General features: G+C 40.1%; 1 protein-coding gene across 1 annotated transcript in view; it reads right to left on the reverse strand.

Moving 5' to 3' along the window:
• Positions 1-15114: 15114 nt before the first annotated feature.
• Positions 15115-22122, reverse strand: part of LOC115817222 (B-cell receptor CD22-like) — a 32935-nt gene continuing 25927 nt past the window's right edge. The window contains exons 8-9 of the mRNA XM_030780490.1: positions 16564-16896; positions 15115-15266 (exon numbers count right to left, since the gene is read on the reverse strand). Of these exons, the coding sequence (XP_030636350.1) occupies positions 15115-15266; positions 16564-16896 (485 nt within the window). The remainder of the gene's footprint in view (positions 15267-16563; positions 16897-22122) is intronic.

Consider the following 22122-nt stretch of genomic DNA (forward strand, 5'->3'; position numbering starts at 1 on the left):
GTTTTCCTAATTGCTTATTACTCCAACTACAGGTACAGTAAAGTCAAAGACATGTGTCAATTCATTTCTCACATTACTCAGCAGATGAGGGCTTAATATTATATTCCATTTGAGATTTAGTTTTTTAAAACTGCAAAAGCTCTTTAAGAAAGAAAGGTTATTGTCTTGTGTCTCTTACCATGGTGTTGCAGGTCTTAGCACCATCATCTGACTGCCAAACTGAAGTTGTCACACATATAAATATAATCTACCCAACAATCTGTCCTTAGAGAGTGTGGTTAACACATTTCACCGTACACTTCTTCCTCACCTCTTCTGCTCGTGTTAAAACATCTCTCTTTCTCAAACAAGTCGCCTAATATCAAGCTGCACCTAGAAAACATCCCTCTTCTTCTCTGATAAATCTTTCTTTTCTCTTTCTGATCAGAATTCCTCTAGTTTCTCTTTGTCTTTACAGAGATGATTCACTGAATAATCACCATTTGGATTTAAACAACCGGAAGACTGAACTATCCAAGCAAAACATTTTATGAACTATTAGTGTTTTTAATTTCCTCTTATACATGAATCAAAAATCGTTATGATAATATAAGAATGCTTCATTCATCTTAGTATGAAAGGGTTAATGAATAACTTACGCCAAAAGGCTTGGGGCTTGATCATAATTCACAGTAATACAAAGGGGAGCTGAAACTCTACCCCTTCTCTTAGAGAGAGGGGCGTTTCACAAGTTTTTTTTTTTTTTAGACATGATTGGTGCCATGACTACTGAACAACTTCACTTCCTGTAAAGAGCTAAAAACAGAAAAACAAGGTAATAAAAATATATCATAAAAATGAAAGCATCTCTCTTATGGTGCTAATTTTAAATAGCCAAACAAAAAATTCAAAAATGGTCTGAAAGCGCAAAAATTTCAAAGATGGTCTAAGACTACACATTTCTTTGAATACTTTAGTTCAGGTCATGAGTAAAATATACCATTTCTTTACATGTTTTGGTAGAACATGTGCTTTGTCAGTATTTAGTCAGACACAGTAAGCTCATGAAAACATTAAAGCTAGTTTGATAATTACATAACGAAGAGAATTTTTTCCTCATGTTTGTACTAGTGTCTCTTTCTCTCTCTGTCTCTATCTGCATTTAGAATAACATCCTCAGTGTTTGTGGTTTTAAATGGCGTTCACTTTGTTTGTCCTTCTCAGTGTGAAGGTGACAATAACACCGAAAAAGAGAGCTTAATACATCCACTTGAGACACACAATCACATGTACACACACACACACACACACATACACACACACACATACACACACACATATGTAGTTTCCATTTCACACACAGCATATTTTGTGTAGGTGGGTGAGGGAAGGTGTTCCCTCAAACTGCCTTTTCTCTCAGATCAGTGACAGTTTTGTCGAAATGAGCTCCACCCAGTAACATAGAGCAGTTTGATTACACTTCCTCATCCATTCAGTCCTGACCAATCCACTCAATCCTGACCAAGCATAACGACTCCAGCACTACCAACCATTCAACGTCTGAGAGAACAAGAGGGTCTTAACACAGGTCTAATATGAAAAAGAAACTTCTGGCATGAAGATTAAAAGGTGACTCATGGCCAGAGTTTCAAAAGCTACATCTGAGCATTTGATAACAGAGTCATTGAATCTGTCTTCTGAAATGTTTAGAGAGAGAGAGAGAAGGAGGGAGAAACAGAGAGAAACTGAGAGAGAAAATATGAAAAGGCTTTCTATTGTTCATTAAGGATCAGTCCTAGAGAGGTGATCATGTCCATTATTGTGTAAATTTCAGCCTTGAAACAGACAGGAGAAGTGAGTGTATTGACTCTAATCTTTACTCCAACCGTAACCGTTGTCATGCCTTCAACACTGCCCCTAGTGTTATAGCATATAATTGCTGCTAAGACAGGAAGAACGGTGATGATGGTGACACTTAAAGTGAAGATGTCCCTCTTCTGGATAAAGTAGGAATCCGCTGGCTTAACTTTAAGGATTGAATCCTTTTGACAGCATCATCAATGCAAACAGAAGGACCGCCAAAGAAGGACCACTGTGCTACTGAAAAGGCTTGTGGAACAGCATGCACAGTTAAAACAAACACACACACACACACGCATACAAACAAACACATCATTTGAAAATAATTTAAAGTCACAAGTCTTCATATTCAGGGTCAGCACATCTTCCTCACACACACACACCACCCTGTCTTTCCCGTTACTTTGAATTGAGTAGCAGGAAACAGGAAACACATCTTTTTTCATCATTTGATTAAGTCTTATATGAACAAATGGTTTGTGGTCAGGCATCCACTATTACAGGTTCATGTGGAGCAGGGGTGTGAAAGGACCGGGGTCCTACTGACTTTTGTTTTCACCTCTTAGTTACCTGTTGATTTTCACCTTGAAAACAGGTGTGGTCACTCTTCAGCCAATCAGAGATTCTATTTAGCTGGTCTACAAGAAAAACAGCAGGACCCCGGCACTCCAGGACCGGAGTTTGACACCCCTGATGTGGAGTCTGCAGGAACGTGATGACATCTAGTGGCTGGAATGAGTAAGTTCAAGTTTTCGAGTGAGTGAGTGAGTGAGTGTGAGTGGGCAGAGTGACTGACATGTTTCTCTTTACCATGACTAAAAATGTAAATAAATAAATTCCAGTTTTCACATTGCTATTTTGTCTCCCCAATTTATTCTTTTTAATTCCTATATTCATGACCAAAGTCACAGTGGACGTGACAAGATGACTCCTGCTGTCTTTTCTTTTCTTCTCTTTTTGTGGAAAAGGTTTTCTGTCATTTCTGTACATTTATCATTTACTTGTTGGTGCATTGTGTCCTGCTGTTCTATTGTACTCTGTGTCCGTCAATCACAGGGTTCTCCCTTCTCCTGGTGGCCAATTACTGTTCACTTCCCTTTGGTTCTGTGTTAACTTCGGAGATGCAAGTGTGAGCCAGCCAAAAAGGTAGAATCAGACCCCGTTTATTTCCTCCTTTTAGATTAACTTAAGTTCACAATATCTATCTTTTTGAATTCCCATGTTGTTTGAAGTGGAGAGAAAATTTATCTGTAAGCACTTTCGATCTGTGTGAAATACTATCAGAAGTTGCTAACTTCCTAATTACCCTCCTTGTTGTATTTGTATGTACTGATGTGCTAATGCCAGAGGTGGACAAAGTAAACAACTCCATTACTTGAGTCAAAGTATAGATACTCCTGGTCAAATATTACTCCAATACAAGTAAAAGTTGTTCAGTTCAATTTTTACTTGTGTTTAAGTACTGGAGTACTTGCTTTCAAAAATACTTAAATATTCAAAAGTACATTTTCTTTTTAATGTCATTGCATTGTTGTATTGTTGCAACAATGCATTAACAGAGTCCAATGACTCTGAAACAACCTAATGAATGCACTGACTTGCTTGTAGAACCTGCAGAATAAAAAGCTTGTGGAATATGCTACACAGCCTATGGAAACACAGTTGAATCAAATGCTTCTTCTATAAAAGACAGTGTATAGCTTCAGTTAAACAGGCACTAGGTTAACTCAAAAGGATAAATAGGTTAACTTAAAAGGATAAATACGTCATAATGTTGTAGACTAGATTAATTTTACTTCTACTACATAGCATTTTCTGAATTGTGAAACAGCTGGATGACCATCATCACCGCTTGATTCCTGCCCCCCTCATCTTATTGGGACAGGGTCCTACGTGAATCCACTGACCTTACAAATATTACTGTGTTTACCTGACAAGATAAAAACATATATTTCTGAAGGGATTTTTGTCAGTAACGTTAACTCGGCATTTTCGCTAGCTAACTATTAGTATGCGTCAGCAGTGGATTCACACAGGACCCGGTGTTATGCCCCAAATGGTTTTCAAGTCAACTGGTTTCCGTACGTGTTCACACACTGTGTTAACAGTAGAAGTTGTAGTCTGCCTCTGTCACCAGATTCGTCACACATTCACAAACATATAAATCGCAATTTTCAAGTCACATCTCATATCTACTGTGGCAAATGATTGTAAGTGTCAGGCGAACACGGCGCGCGAACACATACGGGAAGCAATTAGCTTGGAAACCAGTTGATTTCAAAAATCTCAGACATGGAGTTAAGATATGGCCATGGCTTCATCTTCACCATTTTCATCTTCCATTGTAGTAGCCCTACAGTAAAACCACCAAGTTCAGTTGTTAAAAAAAATGCAGCACGCACTTGACTGACAGCATTGGAGTAGTTTACTGTGATTGGTTTTTCCCGTGATGAACACAATATGGCCTATTGCATTTTAGAAAAGAAAATTTGTCTGCTGACTTCAAAGCTATGCGTTAAAGTAACGAGTAACGAGAACCTTCATAGAAATGTAGTGGAGTGAAAAATAAAATATTTGTGTTTCAAATGTAGTGGAGTAAAAGTCATAAGTTTCCACAGAAAATAACACTCAAGTAAAGTACAGATACTCGAAAAATGGACTTAAGTACAGTACTCATGTGCTTCATTACAATCCATCCCTGGCTTACGCTAGCATACTAGCATATCAGCTAATGTTCATTCGTGGATATATTGGTTACAAGAGCTTTGAGCAGACATTATCTGGCACTGTCTCATTGTTAGCGTATTAGTAAAGGCCCAGAACATTTCATATAACTGTTCCCCACCTGTGTTACAGTTTAATTCAGTGTAAGTTTGTTTTGAATTCAGTATCTTAGTTATGTCCATTTTTCTTCTCTTGTATTGTCATTGTATTTGTCTTTGTCAGAAACCACATCCATAAACAACAGTAAGCCATAGGTGCATGTGGTTGGTATATTGGAATTAATGAAGAGAAATTCCTAACTTCATCCCTGACTGGATGCCCTGTGGCAATTCCAAGCTCCTCCGAATCTGCAAACTAGCTCGTCAGTCAAGTTTTTAGAATTACCCACTTCACAAACTGGTCCTTCCAGCCGGATTGGGGGAATTACCACAGTAATGATTTTCTCCAGTCATGACAACAGTCAGCATGAGAATGATTGATTGCCCATAGTCAGTCCTAGAAGAAAGGTTCATCCCCCAAGTTAACTTGTGCTCTATGATCTTTCCAGTAATAGCAGAAGAAAGCATGCTTCAACCACCAGACCACACACTCCTCAACACGAAGATAGTGATTCAGAGTGAGAAGACTCACTGGGCCCTAGGGAACCATTCTGCCAGCCACCGAGCTCTTGGACACTGATGGACTCATGGAGCCCTCGTACAGAGGTAGAGCAAGAGAATGCAACTCTATGTATGGAAAATGAGAATCATCGCCACACCATCCAACGACTCATGGATGACAGGTACAACCTTTAAAGGCATACGGATCAGAAAGAAATAGAGGAGCTGTGATGTAGCAGCTATCAGCTATCTGAAGTAATGAAGGTATTCAGGGACATGGAGCGTAAGATGGAACAGCTCATGGTTAGCAAGCCTGCTGAGCAGCTGAAGGCTCCAAGGCAAGAAGAGTATGATTCACCACTTGCCCAGACTCCTACTCTGAAACCGACAGTCAGTGCACATCAGAGAACTAACATATGAGAGACAGCATCCGACCAGCCTACACCTATGCCTAGAGGTAAGTCTTTAAGCCTAGCTAGCAAGCAGCATGTATGACAGCTGGAGTCAGCAACAGGTTAGAGAAGCCACAGAACTCCATTAAACCTCCAGTCGCGGCTCCACGGCGATCAGTCACTTCAAGATCCTTCAGAGAAGATTATGCTGAGTCATAGGGTGGTGCGTCAGAAGAAAGTGATGAGTCTCAGGTTATTCCTACTCATTGGTCAGGCTACAAATTTGCTCCCTCCAAGACTGCTCGATTGAGAGACAGGAACTCCAGCTCAGTGAGACAGGAGTCACAAGAGTATAGCACTCCTAGACAGGAACTGAGCTCTCCAACGGTGGTGAATTATGACAGGACCTACAGAGGACCTACCCCAACTATCCCTGACTTTGTGCGTCCAGACCCCAGAGAATTCTCCCAGTTAAGAACAGCCGTGGAGAATATTTTGCCTTCTGACGCTACAGAGAGATTTAAGTTTCAGGTGCTCACAAGTCACTTAAAATTAGAAGAAGCTGATCTCCGTGTATGGGCAGCCACATCAGCTGGCTCTAACCAGAATAGCTGAACTGATGGATGGATCTAGCATCAAAAGTAGTGATGTGAAGGCCTTTTGGATGCTCTGCACATACGTCCCCTGGTCAGCATGCTCGAGCAGTTGGGGAGGAAGGGAACCATCAAGCTGCAGTGTGGATCACATGTCTCTTGCTTGATTAATAAACTCCCCTATGACCTAAGAGGCAACTTCTGGAAGAATACGCACCTTTGTAGAGTCCAAATCCCATCACTCTTGGACCTTTCCAAATGGTTAGAATTTGAGATGCAGGTTCATGAGGACATTTCCAGGCAGGCAGCATCAAGGAAGGCTGAGAGAAAGAAAGAGAAGGGAGCAGTCAAAGGACAAATGCTCAACAACAAAGACAAACTCTCTCCGTATTGAAGATGGGAAACCAATTGGCACCAAGCAGAGTGAGGAGTCCTTACAGCCTAGTGATTCCTCAGTGAAGGAGAAAACAAAGATGTATTGTCTGTACTGTGAGAACTCCAACCACTTCCTGAATGGTTGCCAGAACTTCAAACAGCTTACCAAGGAGTTAAAGGAGAGATGGATAAAGGCCAGTAAGTGTTGTTGGCGCTGTGGTCACAACCACAGGGCTGCTAAGTGCACTCTAAAGGTGATCTGCAAAAAGTGTGATGGTCGGCACTTACTAAGTATGAAGGCTTATGCAGTGTTAGATGATGGGTCTTAAAGAACCGTTCTCCTTCACAGCGCAAGACTACAACACCATTGTAGTCTTGCGCTATGCCACACCCCTCTTTAGGGTCAAGAATATGAAAGCCCTGAGAGTAAGGAAGCAACTCTATCAATGCTCAAAGGCAATGAAAGAAGGCTGGCAAAGGATCCTGTCTAAGCTGAAGCATACCGATCAAAGATCAGGAAGCTGGAGGAGTCTGCCTACATTGTCAGGTTGGAACCAGAAGAAGTGGAGCTGTCATCGGAGTCCTAGTTTATATCAGACCACCAAGTACAACACAATGGAAAGAGCAGAATGGTCTTTTACTGTTCATTTCAATGTCAGGGTGACAACCTGAACACTCTCCTCATATGTATGAATGGCGGGTTTTGCCCTTTGGGGTGATATGCAGCCTTCTGTGTGACGTATGCCTTGCAAAGGCATGTTCGAGATCACAGTTAGCCAGGAGAAGATGTCTGCATGTCGGTGGAGAAGTCATTCTGTGTAGACAACTGTCTACATAGTCTTGACTCGGAGGAAAAGGCCATAGCTCTTGTAGAGAAGCTCCGGAACCTGTTAGCAGCAGGAGACAGGATGATATGATGTGACTCACGTCTTGGCTGCAGCAGGGTGGTGGAAATGAACAGTTCATTCATAGTGAATGTCATCTTGTTTGTTTTCTGTCATGTTGCCATGACGTCTCTGTACATTAGCATGTAGATGATTGTTAGCTGTGCCGGAAACAGAGGATTTAATTGAATATGCTTGAAAACCTCTGGGTTCAGATTTTGATAAGACAATGCAGGAATACTGGACTTCATCCTGATTGGCTGTGGGTCATGTGATGTCCTGTCATTCCTCAAGCTTCACACTAGGACATTAGTATGTAAACTGTCCTGAAAAATACAATATTAAAGCAAGTTACAAAAAAAAAAGTATTGTCTTATATGTCATAAACCAAGAAAACTAGAGTGCTAACAAGAGAATTAGTTCTTTATACATCTTCTGGGCTAGAAAAAAAAGAAAAAAAAGAGGGATAGCAAATAAATCACAAGTAAACAAGTAAATCACCTCTTAGTGTTTCCTTTTTGAGTGCAGTTTCAACTAATTCACTATTACATCCCAAAACTGAACACAAAGTTGAGGTTAACTTCTCTCCTTACTTAACATATCACAGTCAAACAGCACTGAGCACATGTTTCCAACATCTGTCTTAATTATCATAATAATGAAAGATGTTTAGTGCTCAATTAAAAATATACTGTAATAATATTTATAATCCAATGTCTCATGGGCTGGGCTTCGTGGGATCTGCACTCGCATGGTTCAAGTCCTATCTGTCTGACCGTTCCTACCAGGTCTCTTGGAGGGAATCGGTCTCCTCCACCCGCCCTTTCCATACTGGCGTCCCACAAGGTTCTGTACTTGGTCCACTCCTCTTCTCTGTCTACACCAGATCACTCGGTCAAGTTATCTCCGCCTATGGTCTCTCTTACCACTGCTATGCTGATGACACACAGCTGTTCTTCTCCTTCCCCCCCTCTGACTCTCAGGTTCAGCCTCGTATCGCAGCCTGCTTAGCTGACATTGCCTCCTGGATGTCCGCTAACCACCTCAAACTCAACCTAGAGAAAACTGAGCTTCTGTTTTGTTCCCGCTAAGAACTCCCCAACGATTGACACTGAAATCACCATTGAGGGATCTGCAGCCAAAAACCTTGGCGTGACCCTCGACAACCAGCTGACCTACTCCGGTCACATCGCAGCAGTCACTCGATCCTGCAGATTCGCCCTATACAATATCAGGATAATCTGCCCCTTCCTCACACAACAGGCGACCCAGGTCCTGGTCCAAACGCTTGTCATTTCCCGTCTGGGCTACCGCAACGTCTACTGGCTGGCTTGCCGACCTGCGCCATCAGGCCGCTCCAGCTCGTGCAGAACGCCGCTGTACGCCTGGTATTCAACCACCCTAAGCACTCTCATGTCACTCCACTGCTTACTGCGCTCCACTGGCTTCCGGTAGCAGCCCGCATCCAGTTCAAGACACTGGTGCTGGCCTACCAGGCCACAAGAGGCTCTGCCCCATCATACCTTCAGCCCCTAATAACACCGTATACCCCAACTAGAACCCTCTGCTCTACGACCTCTGGTCAACTGACAGTCCCCTCACTTCAGGAACCCGGCAGCCGCTCCTACCGACAATGCCTCTTCTCCATCATTGCCCCGCGGTGGTGGAATGACCTCCCTCATGCAGTTAGGACTGCGGAATCTCTTACCATCTTCTGCAGGAAACTGAAAACCCACCTCTTCAGAACCCACCTGTCCGCCACTGCCTAACCTCCCTTTCCTTACATTAAAACAAAAAAACAAATAAAACAAAAAAAAAAACCTTGTCTTCTATCTATGTTTGTCAAAGTATTCCAGGAGTGCAATACGAAGGGGTAAATTGACGTTCAGTCTTATTGCGATCTCTGCTTATGAGGTATTAGGAATCTGACTGATGCACTGATTGTAAGTCGCTTTGGCTAAAAGCATCTGCCAAATACCAAATTGAATTGAATTGAAATTGAATGTACCTAGAGATGCAAAATTGCAAAGAGTTGCAAAAATGCCTGTAATTGAGAGTTGGACACCAGGTAAACCAGTCCGTTTCCCCCTGTTTTGGCTGTTTCAAATCTGAATAGATACATAACTGCATCTCTCTCTCTGTCACATCACTTCATTTCATGCTACAGTCTGACTGTTTATCTCCAAGGTCATGAAACCTGCCTTTATAATATTGATCTACAGACAAATCAGATTTAAAGTGCTTTTCCATCCAGAAAGCTTTTTTGACTATGGGGCCAATGGGATATTTGTAAGAGCAGGACATGGTTACTGATGAACCTCTCAGGGCACAGATAGTATCAGGATTATATGTGACACCACAATCCTGACCATAAACACCTGAAACACATAGAACACAGCATTACCAACGTTCTATACCCATACATTTGTGGGGAGCCTTGTATGTCTTCATAAATGCATTGGAAGGTTTTAGTATGTGTGAATTCATCAGTGAAATGGAGTATGGAGTTAGAGTTAATGATGACTGGATTTAAACAGTGATTACTGTGAGTTTTCCTAGTGTAACTAAATATCAAGGCCAGAGTTTAAGAGACAAAGACCCTGTTTAGTCCTAGACTAAAATGCATTTTAAATGGAGAATCTGTTTAGATCAGTTTCAGTGACACACTGAACAACGACAGAGTCCATTCACATCAGTGTTCTCTGTAAGAGTCACTGTCTCATTTCATATTTAAATGATGTGTTATTTCGACCAAGCCTTTAACTTAACGTGTGAAAACATCTTCTCTAAAACACATCAACTGGAACTGCAGAAACATCTCTTTCCTCTGTGTCATTGTCTTCCCTTTAGTTTCTCTTTGTCCTTACGTTATTGTGGGCATTTTTTGACTACTCACCGTATCCACCAGAAAGACCGGGAGATTTAAAATATTCCATTTACACTTAGTGATTAGCTGTTTCTCTTAATCATTAGCCGTGGATGTGAAATATAACAAAAGAATGCTTCGTACACTGTACTATTGAGATCTTATTCTTCTATACTAATACATTTGATTTTATACTGCATCTCATCTCTCTCTCTCTCTCTCTCTCTCTCTCTCTCTCTCTCTCTCACTTTCTCTCACTCTCCATAAAAGAGCATGTTCGCAGAATAAGCATTATATCTTTTTTTAGATTTGTCATTACATTAGACCAGTGGCAATGTGGACCAATTACTCAACCGTCATATCTCCAGATAACCGCCTCAGTGAGAAAACATAACAATTTTCTAACTTTGACATTTGTCTGTTAGCATGGATGTGTTCTGTGATCATTAAAAGGGTTATTTAGGGTCAAAGCCTTTCTCTTTCTTTTTCTCTTGCTCTACACTTTTATTTCAGACAATTTTCCATTGTAGAGGTGTAATCACACTGACTATTCTCACAGATGAGTGAAATTTTTGTCAAAATCAACTCCACGTAACCATCTCTAACAGCTTCATTACACGTCATTAGGCTTCATTAGAGTTCATCAGAGTTCATTAGACTCCCTCATCCACAAGGACTCCACTGGTTCTGACTCCTGCTTAACAAAACCTGCGCTACCAGACAATTTGCTAAGGCATTTGCTAAGACAAGTGGATTAGTTTAATACGAGACAGAAACTTGTGGGATCCAGAATGAATGGAAATGTCATATTAGCCATGGTAAGGTCAGGGGTCTGCCATCTCTGAATAAGATTCTGGACTGTTCCACACTCATTCCTACTGCTGGAGACATGACTCTGTATCTGACATATCCAACCCGGATCTCATTAAACAGGCTTCAGATATGGACATGTTATAACATGCTTATAGCGTCATGTTGAACATAAGAAAATGTATTATGTGAAAGCTGCAAACTTACTTTTACTGTTAAGCATTCATCTGAAGCATCAGAAAAGTTAGTAAAACAGCCTATTTTATAACAGTTCTTAATGAAGTGCCATCGTAGACATCGTGTTGAAAATGACACTGAGAACTGACAGAGGTGAACTAGTGCCCTCTAAAGGATTCAACATAGAACTGCAACAGTTTCTCAAGCAAATTCAAGTACTGATGTTTTGTCCATGGTGTATGTCCACATATGTCAATGCTCATATCCAGTACCATGAGAACAGGTTGGAAATGTCACTACACTCCAGAGCTGTCAATCTACCAAATTTAGAGACACCACTTCAAAGCACCTAACCATTACAGGACTGAAGATGGTTCCAGTCTCTTTCCAGCTGCTGGTGACGATGTGCATGAAATGAAATTAAGCACCAGGTCTAGTTCTATGTCAGTTTTCTGAATCACAATCAATGCTCAGATTTACTGAAATCCTACGTACAAAAAGATTTTTTTTAAAATTCATTTGTGTTTTTTTACTTGTTAAAGTGTAAGGTAGTACTGCTAAACTCAACTGTGTGAAAAAAGAAAGGCCATACTGCTGTTTTCATGAATGAACAAGTGAAATCAGAGGAAATCCATGAACACATAAAACCCTCAGCATACTTGAGTTACACGAAGCCAAACAAGTTGACACTGGTGTGTAGTGAAGAGATATTGTCCCAGTAGTGCTGTGCTCATGCACGCCAAAAATTAGTAACCATAGTAACACGGGAATCATCCACATTGACAAATTGAATTGACATCTTTATTTAACACTAACAATGATCCACTTTCAGGTACATCAAGAAAATGTTTCAACATACACAACATTAAAATCATATCAGTATTAAGCAATATGAAATTGTGATAAAAATCTAAAACACATTCAAAATCAATATCACTACAGGACAGTCACAGAAAAGCATCAGAAAAAAGTTGATTATCAGGAATTTACATTCATTCGTCTTTCAAATGAGAGCTCAAAATGACGGAATTCAGTAAAAAATGACACTGTACAGAAAGTAAAAGAAGCATTTCTAATTATAAGCCAATTTACCGAAAGGCAATAGTTCAGTTAGTAATTTTACACTGGTCTCAGCATTGCATTAGAAACATTATAGTTAACATTTAAACGATGAATGCATCAGTAAAATATTAAAATATGTAAACGTAAATGTAAATGACAACTGTTTGAATATGCTCAGCCCAAAAGACAGACCATGAACAGCATTGTGGAGTAAATAAAGAAACAAAACAAAGAGGAAACCTCTAAACTACACTGTCATTGAATGTCATGTGCCTGTTCTGTTTTCATGCCATTGTCACCATGTCTACATGTTAGCATATATATCATCATTAACAATGTTAGAGACACGACGTGATGACTCAGGTTCTGAAAAAGAAACGTTGGCATACACTTCATCATCCTGACTGGCTGAGACATCCTGATTGGCTGGGTCATGCTGAGTGTCTGGTTCATGTGATGTGGTGTCATCACTCAAGCCCCTCAGTGGTACATCATTATACAGACAGTTCTGAAAGACACATTAGAAAAGTGAGGTTTTTTCTTTGTTTTTTAAAGAGTTTTTATACGACAAACCTAGATAATTATTCATTCTTGAGTATTTAGAAGATGACTCGAGAATTCCTGTAAAAAAGAAATTCTGAGTAAAAAAACGTTTCCAGCTCCTGTCTTAATTCATTACCAACTTTAACAGTGGTTTCCTGCATGACGTGGGTTTTATATCAGTTCATGAAGCGGCAATAACTCAACACAAAGATATAAAATGTTCCTCCCCTATACTCTGCTCAGTGGCCCATTGTAAAGCTCCTTAACCAAACAGGAGAGATCTTGACTTTCTGGGCCTGTGCTGATGCAGGGGTTGATCAGGGACGACTAGAGGGTAATCATCCCTAGTGTTTTCACCAAACAGTTTCCTCCAATAGAAAACAAGACAGTGGCACAGAGAGAGACAGCAAAGGTGAAATTTTTAAGTAAATTTATTACTGAGCAAACTTTACCCAAACTTTGCAAATGTCTCTTACTAAAATATATTAGGCAAAGCCAGCTTAGATTTCCTCCATATATTTGACCTGCTTTCTGAATGCAAATGACTGTTTTAAAATCAGATTTTATTAACTAATCATTTTTAGTTCTTGTATGAAACTGTTTTTCATTTTTAAATGCAAATTTTCTAGGCAACACATGAAAATCAACAGTAACAATATTAAATCATTCACACCAAATTAAGTGTTTCAGTAACAATGTGTAAAGAAATTGTTCAAAGTAAATTTCCATTTCTGCCATTTTAAGATATTACCATAGCATTTAACATAATGCTTATGCCAGACAGGAAGTTCTGCACATATTCTGCGCAAGGCATCATGGGACTTTGGAATATTGTGGACAGGACATTAACTTTTTTTGAGTAAATTTTACAAAACATTTTCTATTTGTTAGTTTTTACATTAACATTCTACTACATCTTACATAAAAATGAACTAATACCTAACGTCTCTTCACTAGCATATGTTTTCCTGTTTAAAATTAGGTAACAGAGTGAAGTATATCCAATATTATTAGAGAAAATGAGAGAACTTATTCATTTTATGTAGAGTTTATGCATTTATCTGTGGTGTATTTACAGCACCCCAGAGTTCTTTTCTACAGTGCAGTAGAGATTCTGTGTGTTGATGGTCTGACACAGGAGACTGTGGCCGTGTCATGGAGAAGCCCAGAGGTGAAAAGATGAAAATAAATAAACAAATAGTTAAATAAGTAAATATAAAACGGAGACAGTAGCATTGAAGTCCATCATCGCCATTCACCAAACCTTATATCTCACTTGACTTACCACTAGAAAAGCAAACAAACAACGTTCAACACATGTTCCCAGTGTTCTATGTTCTGCCATGATTAGTCAACAACACTTATGTAAATTTCCCTACACTATTTTTGAAACTCATATAAGATGTACTGCATTATAACAGTTAGCTTCTTGCTGTATTGCTCCAGTTCCTCTAGAGGGCACTCTAACATGGCAGCTGACACACTGATATTTGCTACAGAGGAAGTAACCAGTTTTAGCTCTATGTTGTGCAAAGCCAGACAAGTGACCACAACCAAAACTGAACAAAGGCACTAAACTGGACTGAGCTCAAAACATTTACTCTGAATGGTTCTGAACTGAAAGCACCTGAACTAGACTGAACCTGAAAGGATCAAAGTGTGTAAGCACTGACCTACTGATTATACTTTTTATTGAATGTATAAATATACTTTTCATATTTTCATTTCTGTTTAAAAGCTTAAGTGTGAGTCATTCACATGCCAAAGCAGATAAGTATAACGTGGCACTGTAAGAGTACTCAGGTAACACCCTGAGAGATTCAGCAATAGATAAAACAATAACCAAAACAACAGCAATGACACCATCATCATCATCATCATCATCATCATCAACAACAACAATAATAATAATAAACAAGAATACGTGCCTGTTTTGAACTTTGTGCTGCAGGATTGCTCCCCCTTTTCTTCTTTCTACACATACACAAATGAATGAAGATATGATGAGGAAACAATACTTTTGCCAACAGTATATTTTTCTACAAACATACTCAGAGGTAGCCAAGTATTAGTCACTGAGATTTTGAATGTAAAATTCCCACGTGTTGACTGACCTCATCCACATTAAACCAATGAAAAGTAGAGTTCCTCCACACACTGTGATCCCAGTAACTATATAAATGACAGTGTTGTAGTCTCCTGAGAAAACAAAGTCAAATCACTTCATCATAGCTCTAGTTAAGACAGATTTCATATGACAACAGCTATGACAGTTTCCATACCTTTCACTGTGATTGGTACAGCAGTGGTTTTCTGAGAGCCATGTTTATTCTGGGCCTCACAGTAGTACAGTCCACTGTTACTGGACTGAATGTTGTTGATGATGTATCTCTGTCCATATCCTACAGGTGAAGTTACAATCTCTTTATACCAGGTGTAGTTTATCTGTGGTGGATTAGCATCACTGCTGCAGGTCAGATTCACTGAACTGCCCTCCACTATTTCACCAGAGGGACTGACTGACACTGTGGTATTTCTTGGAGGATCTAGAGAAAACAAAATATACAAAACGCACAGTCATATTTGAGGTAATAATGAAACCATAAACATGAAGAGTCACATCATATCTTACTTACATAAAACATTCAGAGATACAGAATTTGAATAGCGATGTCCATGTTGATTACTGGACTTGCAGTGATATTCTCCACTGTCCTCAGAGCTGATCTTGTTGATCCTATAGGTTTCTTCTTTTCCTATAGTGACAGTTCCATTCTTCTTAAACCAGGTGTAGTTGGCTGATGGATTAGCATCACTGCTGCAGGTCAGAGTCACTGACCTGCCCTCCACTATTTCACCAGAGGGACTGACTGACACTGTGGTCTTCTTTGGAGGATCTGAATGACACAGTCGATTAAAACTCACACAGACATATGTAACCTCTAGTGAGATGGTGTTTTTGAAAATCTTCACAAATAATGTACTACACAAGTACAAATACAATATCATAAATATCAGAAAATATTCCATAAAGTCTTACATGGTACTTTTGTGAACTACTGAGATCAACATCATTTTCACATCAAGTTCGGCAAAATATTAAAAGCTGCAGTTTTAGAATGGCAAACGCTTTGTGAATAAAATGTCTTTCCTTTTCACAAATTCACAAAAGTATCTAATGAGAGAAATATATGGACATGTATGTAATATTATGCTACATGAACACATGTAATAATAAAATTCAAAATAAACATGTGTGATCAATTTTTTTTCACTCACGAATGACATTGAGAGTGACAGCAGGAGAGGGAAGATTCTCATGACCTTGTACAGCACACATATAACTGCCTCTATCCTCAGAGCTGACTGACTGGAGAGAGAGTTCATTGTTCTTCATGGTTTTGCTTGTTAAATCATGTCCATTTTTATACCAGATGAAAGTTGGTGTGTTACTCAGAGAACAGGTGGTATTACATTTCAGAGTGACTGTATCACCCTCCATCACTCTCTCTGGAGTCTCCACCTGTAGGTCTGAAAACAGGAGAGAACAGAGAAGATCTCAGATTCAGTCAAACCATCCAATGCATAATGAGAGTTATCTGTCAGTTTGGTCTCTCAGTACACTCAGTGTGAACACAACTGATGGGCTTTTTATACTGTTCACAGAGAGAACAGGAGATTTTCTGTGTGAAAACGTACCTGTGACTGACAGTGTAACTCCAGGTTGACCAATCCACCGGGCCTTATCTGTAGTAAATCTGAATCGATACCTCTTTGAATCTGTCTGAGTCACATTAATCAGTTTCATGGTGCAGTTTGACTGTTTATCTCCAAGGTCATGAAACTTGCCTTTATAATCTATGTCTTCAGACAAATCAGAGGGCTCCCCAACTTCATGTTTTGTCCAGAAAACTGTTTTAACTGTGTTACTAGTGGGATATGTGTAGGAGCAGGACATGGTTACTGATGAACCCTTCAGGGCACAGATACTATCACGATTATATTTGACACCCCAACTCTGACCATGAATACCTGAAACACATATAACACACATCATCATCATCATCATCATCAAATATGATGCACATTGATACATTAAAAGAGCATCATTTGTGTCTAAACAAATGTGGTGTGAGCAAAGTGTCTGGATAAGTGAATTCAGAATAAATGACATTCATGGTTGAGTGAGGTTTGATATTAAGTTTACTGAAAACTTTGTTGGAGCTGTTACTTGTGATTTTGTTTGTGTGACTAGAGATCTCAGAATGATACTGTGTGTAAGTTACTGAGACGCGATCAAATTGAGAGCCAGTCAGAAGGCAGAAGAAAAAGAAGAAAGTTTTTTTTTGTCTAGATTTGTTAGCTGTATGGTCATTGTACAAAGAAGTCTTAAGCACAGTTTCACAGTCTCTCTGATCCATTTCACATACATTCATCTCATACAGTAAGACCTTTCTTAGTGAAATACAAAGCACAGAACATAGCTCAGAGAGACCAATGAGACATTTACGCTCTGGTGTTGGTACATTTCAAATGCATTCATTTTCTGCAGTTCGAGTTTTTTCTTTGTTCCATTTTATTTTTAAAAAATAAGGAAAGAGAACAGACTTACCCTGAACAATAAACAGAAAGACCAAAGAAGGAAGAGACATTTCAAATGATGGCACCACAATAACCTGTGTAATAGTATTGTTTTGGTTTTATAATTGCTAATAACAATAGAGAAAGCAAAAACACTTTTACACACCATTATCACTGGTTTCAATGTTATGTAAAACATACATTTCAAATATAGTTTGTTATTCTAAAAGCTTTTCTGACTTGCTTATTACTCCAACTACAGGTACAGTAAAGTCAAAGACATGAGTCAATTCATTTCTCACATTACTCAGCAGATGAGGGTTTAATATTATATTCCATTTGAAATATATTTTTTTAAAACTGCAGAAGCTCTTTAAGAAAGAAAGGTTATTGTCTTGTGTCTCTTACCATGGTGTTGCAGGTCTCAGTACCATCGTCTGACTGCCACACTGAAGTTGTCACACATATAAATATAGTCAATTTGATAAACTGTCCTCAGAGAGTGTGGTTAACACTTTTACCGTACACTTCTTCCTCACTTCCTCTTCTCATGTTAAAACATCTCTCTCTCTCTCAAACAAGTCGACTGAAATCAACCTTCAACTAGAAACCATCCCTCTTCTTTCCTGATGAATCTTTCTTTTGTCTTTGTGATCAGAATTCCTTTAGTTTCTCTTTGTCTTTACAGAGATGATTCACTGAATAATCACCATTTGGATTTAAACAAGTAGAAAACTGAACTATCAAAGCAAAGTATTATATGAACAATTACTGTTATTAATAACCTCTTACACATGAATCAAAAATCTTTATGATAATATAAGAATGCTTCATTCATCTTAGTATGAAAGGGTTAATGAATAACTTACGCCAAAAGGCTTGGGGCTTGGTCATAATTCACAGAAATACAAAGGGGAGCTGAAACTCCACCCCTTCGCTTAGAGAGAGGGATGTTTCACAAGGTTTTTTTTTTTTGTTTTTTTTTATACATGATTGCTGCCCTGACTGTTGACCAACTTCACTTCCTGTAAAGACCTAAAAACAGAAAGGCAAGGTAATAAAGATAAATCATAAAACTGAAAGCTTCTCTCTTCTGGTGCTAATTTTAAATAGCCAAACAAAAAATTCAAAAATGATCTGAAAGGGCAAAAATTTCAAAGATGGTCTAAGACTAAACATTTCTTTGAATACTTTAGTTCAGGTCATGAGTAAAATATACTATTTCTTAACGAGTTTTGGCAGAACATGTACTTTGTCAGTATTTAGTCTGACACAGTAAGCTCATGAAAACATTAAAGCTAGTTTGATAATTACATAATGAAGAGAATTTTTCCTCATGTTTGTACTAGAGTCTCTTTCTCTCTCTGTCTCTTTCTGCATTTAGAATAACATCTTCAGTGTTTGTGGTTTTAAATGGTGTTCACTTTGTTTGTCCTTCTCAGTCTGAAGGCGACAATAACACCCTTGCTGGGCCGGGCTTCGCGGGTTCTGCACTCGCATGGTTCAAGTCCTATCTGTCTGACCGTTCCTACCAGGTCTCTTGGGGGGAATCGGTCTCCTCCACCCGCCCTTTACTCACAGCAGTCCCACAAGGTTCTGTACTTGGTCCACTCCTCTTCTCTCTCTACACCAGATCACTCGGTCAAGTTATCTCCACCCATGGCCTCTCTTACCACTGCTACGCTGATGACACACAGCTGTTCTTCTCCTTCCCCCCCTCTGACTCCCAGGTTCAACCTCACATTGCAGCCTGCCTAGCTGACATTGCCTCCTGGATGTCTGCGAACCATCTCAAACTCAACCCGGAGAAAACGGAGCTCCTGTTTTTTCCTGCTAAGAACTCCCCAGCGATCGACACTGCAATCACCATCGAGGGATCTGTGGTGTTCCCCACCACAGCAGACAGAAACCTTGGCGTAACCCTCGACAACCAGCTGACATACTCCGGTCACATCGCAGCAGTCACTCGATCCTGCAGATTCGCCCTATACAACATCAGGAGAATCCGCCCATTCCTCACACAACAGGCGACCCAGCTCCTGGTCCAAGTGCTTGTCATCTCCCGCCTGGACTACCGCAACGTTCTACTGGCTGGCTTGCCGGCCTGCGCCATCAGGCCACTCCAGCTCGTGCAGAACGCCGCTGCATGCCTGGTATTCAACCTCCCTAAGCTCTCCCATGTCACTCCACTGCTTACTGCGCTCCACTGGCTTCCAGTAGCAGCCCGCATCCAGTTCAAGACACTGGTGCTGGCCTACCAGGCCACAAGAGGCTTCGCCCCATCATACCTTCGGTCTCTTATAACTCCGTACACCCCAACGAGGACCCTCCGCTCTACGACCTCTGGTCAACTGATGGTCCTCTCACTCCGGGAACCCGGCAGCCGCTCCTCCCGATCACGCCTCTTCTCCGCCATTGCCCCGAGGTGGTGGAACGACCTCCCCCATGCAGTCAAGACTGCGGAATCTCTTACCATCTTCCGCAGGAAACTGAAACCCACCTTTTTAGAACACAACTGTCCCCCAATGCCTAACCTCCCTTTCCTGGACAAAAAAAAAAAAAAATCTGTATCTGCGTTTGTCAAAGCATTCCAGGGGCACAATGTGAAGGGGCAATTTGACGCTCAGTCTTATTGTGATCTCTGCTCACAAGGTATTAGAAATCCGACAGATGCACTGATTGTAAGTCGCTTTGGTAAAAAGCGTCTGCCAAATAACTAAATTGTAAATTGTAACACACAAAAAGAGAGCTTAATACATCCACTTGAGAAACACAATCACATGTACACACACACACACACACACACACACAGACACACACACATATGTAGTTTCCATTTCACACACAGCATGTTTTGTGTAGGTGGGTGGGGGGAGGTGTTCCCTCAAACTGCCTTTTCTCTCAGAGCAGTGACAGTTTTGTCGAAATGAGCTCCACCCAGTAACATTGAGCAGTTTGATTAGACTTCCTCATCCACTCAGTCCTGACCCATCCACTCAGTCCTGACCCAGCATAACGACTCCAGCACTACCAGCCACTCAACATCTGATAGGACAAGAAGGTCGTAACACAGGTCTAATATGAAAAAGAAACTTCTGGCATGAAGATTAAAAGGTGACTCATGGCCAGAGTTTCAAAAGCAAATTCTGAGCATCTGATAACAGAGTCAATGAATCTGTCCTCTGAAATGTTTAGAGAGAGAGAGAGAGAGAGAGAGAGAGAGAGAGAGAGAGAGAGAGAGAGAGAAGGAGGGAGAAACAGAGAGAAACTGAGAGAGACAAAATATGAAAAGGCTTTCCTTTGTTCATTCAGGATCAGTCCTAGAGAGGTGATCATGTCCATTGCTGTGTAATTTTCATCCTTAAAATAGACAGGAGAAGTGAGTGTATTGACTCTAATCTTCATTCCAACCTTACCCCTTATCATGGCTTCAACACTGCCCCTAGTGGTATAGCATATAATTGCTGCTATGAGAGGAAGAGCAGTGATGATGGTGACACTTAAAGTCGAGATGTCCCTCTTCTGGATGAAGTAAGAATCCACTGGCTTAACTTTAAGGATTGAATCCTTTCGCCAACGTCATCAATGCAAACAGAAGGACCACCAAAGAAGGACTACTGTGCTACTGAAAAGGCTTGTGGAAGAGCACACACACACACACACACACACACACACACACACACACACACATGCAAATACATCCTTTGAAAAAATCATTTAAAGACACAATTCTTCATATTCAGAGTCAGCACATCTTCCTCACACGCACACACACCACCCTGTCTTTCCCATTACTTTGAATTGAGCAGCAGGAAACAGGAAACACATCTTTTTTCATCATTTGATTAAGTGTTACATGAACAAATGGTTTGTAGTCAGGCATCCACTATTACAGGTTCATGTGGAGTCTGCAGGAAAGTGAGGACATCTAGTGGCTGGAATGAGTAAGTTCAAGCTTTCGAGTGAGTGAGTGTGAGTGGAAAAAGTGACTGACGTTTTTCACTTTACTATGTCTAAAAATGTAAATAAATAAATGCCAGTTTTCACATTGCTATTTTGTCTCCCCAATTTATTCCTATTAATTCCTATATTCATGACCAAAGTCACAGTGGACGTGACAAGATGACTCCTCTTGTCTTCTCTTTTCTTTTCTTTTCTTCTCTTTTTGTGGAAAAGGTTTTCTGTCATTTCTGTACATTTATCATTTACTTGTTGGTGCGTTGTGTCCTGCTGTTCTATTGTACTCTGTGTCTGTCAATCACAGGGTTCCCCCTTCTCCTGGTGGCCAATTACTGTTTACGTGCCTTTGGTTCAGTGTTAACTTCGGAGATGCAAGTGTGAGCCAGCCAAAAAGGTAGAATCAGAGCCCGTTTATTTCCTCCTTTTAGATTAACTTAAGTTCACAATATCTATCTTGGTGAATTCCCATGTTGTTTGAAGTGGAGAGAAAATTTATCTGTAAGCACTTTCAATCTGTGTGAAATACAGTCAGAAATTGCTAACTTCCTAATTACCCTCCTTGTTGTATTTGTATCTACTGATGTGCTAATGCCAGAGGTGGACAAAGTAAACAACTCCATTACTTGAGTCAAAGCATAGATACTCCTGGTCAAATATTACTCCAATACAAGTAAAAGTTGTTCAGTTCAATTTTTACTTGTGTTAAAGTACTGGAGT

This window comes from Chanos chanos, chromosome 7 (assembly GCF_902362185.1).
Source record: "Chanos chanos chromosome 7, fChaCha1.1, whole genome shotgun sequence".
In the NCBI taxonomy this organism is placed as follows: Eukaryota; Metazoa; Chordata; class Actinopteri; order Gonorynchiformes; family Chanidae; genus Chanos; species Chanos chanos.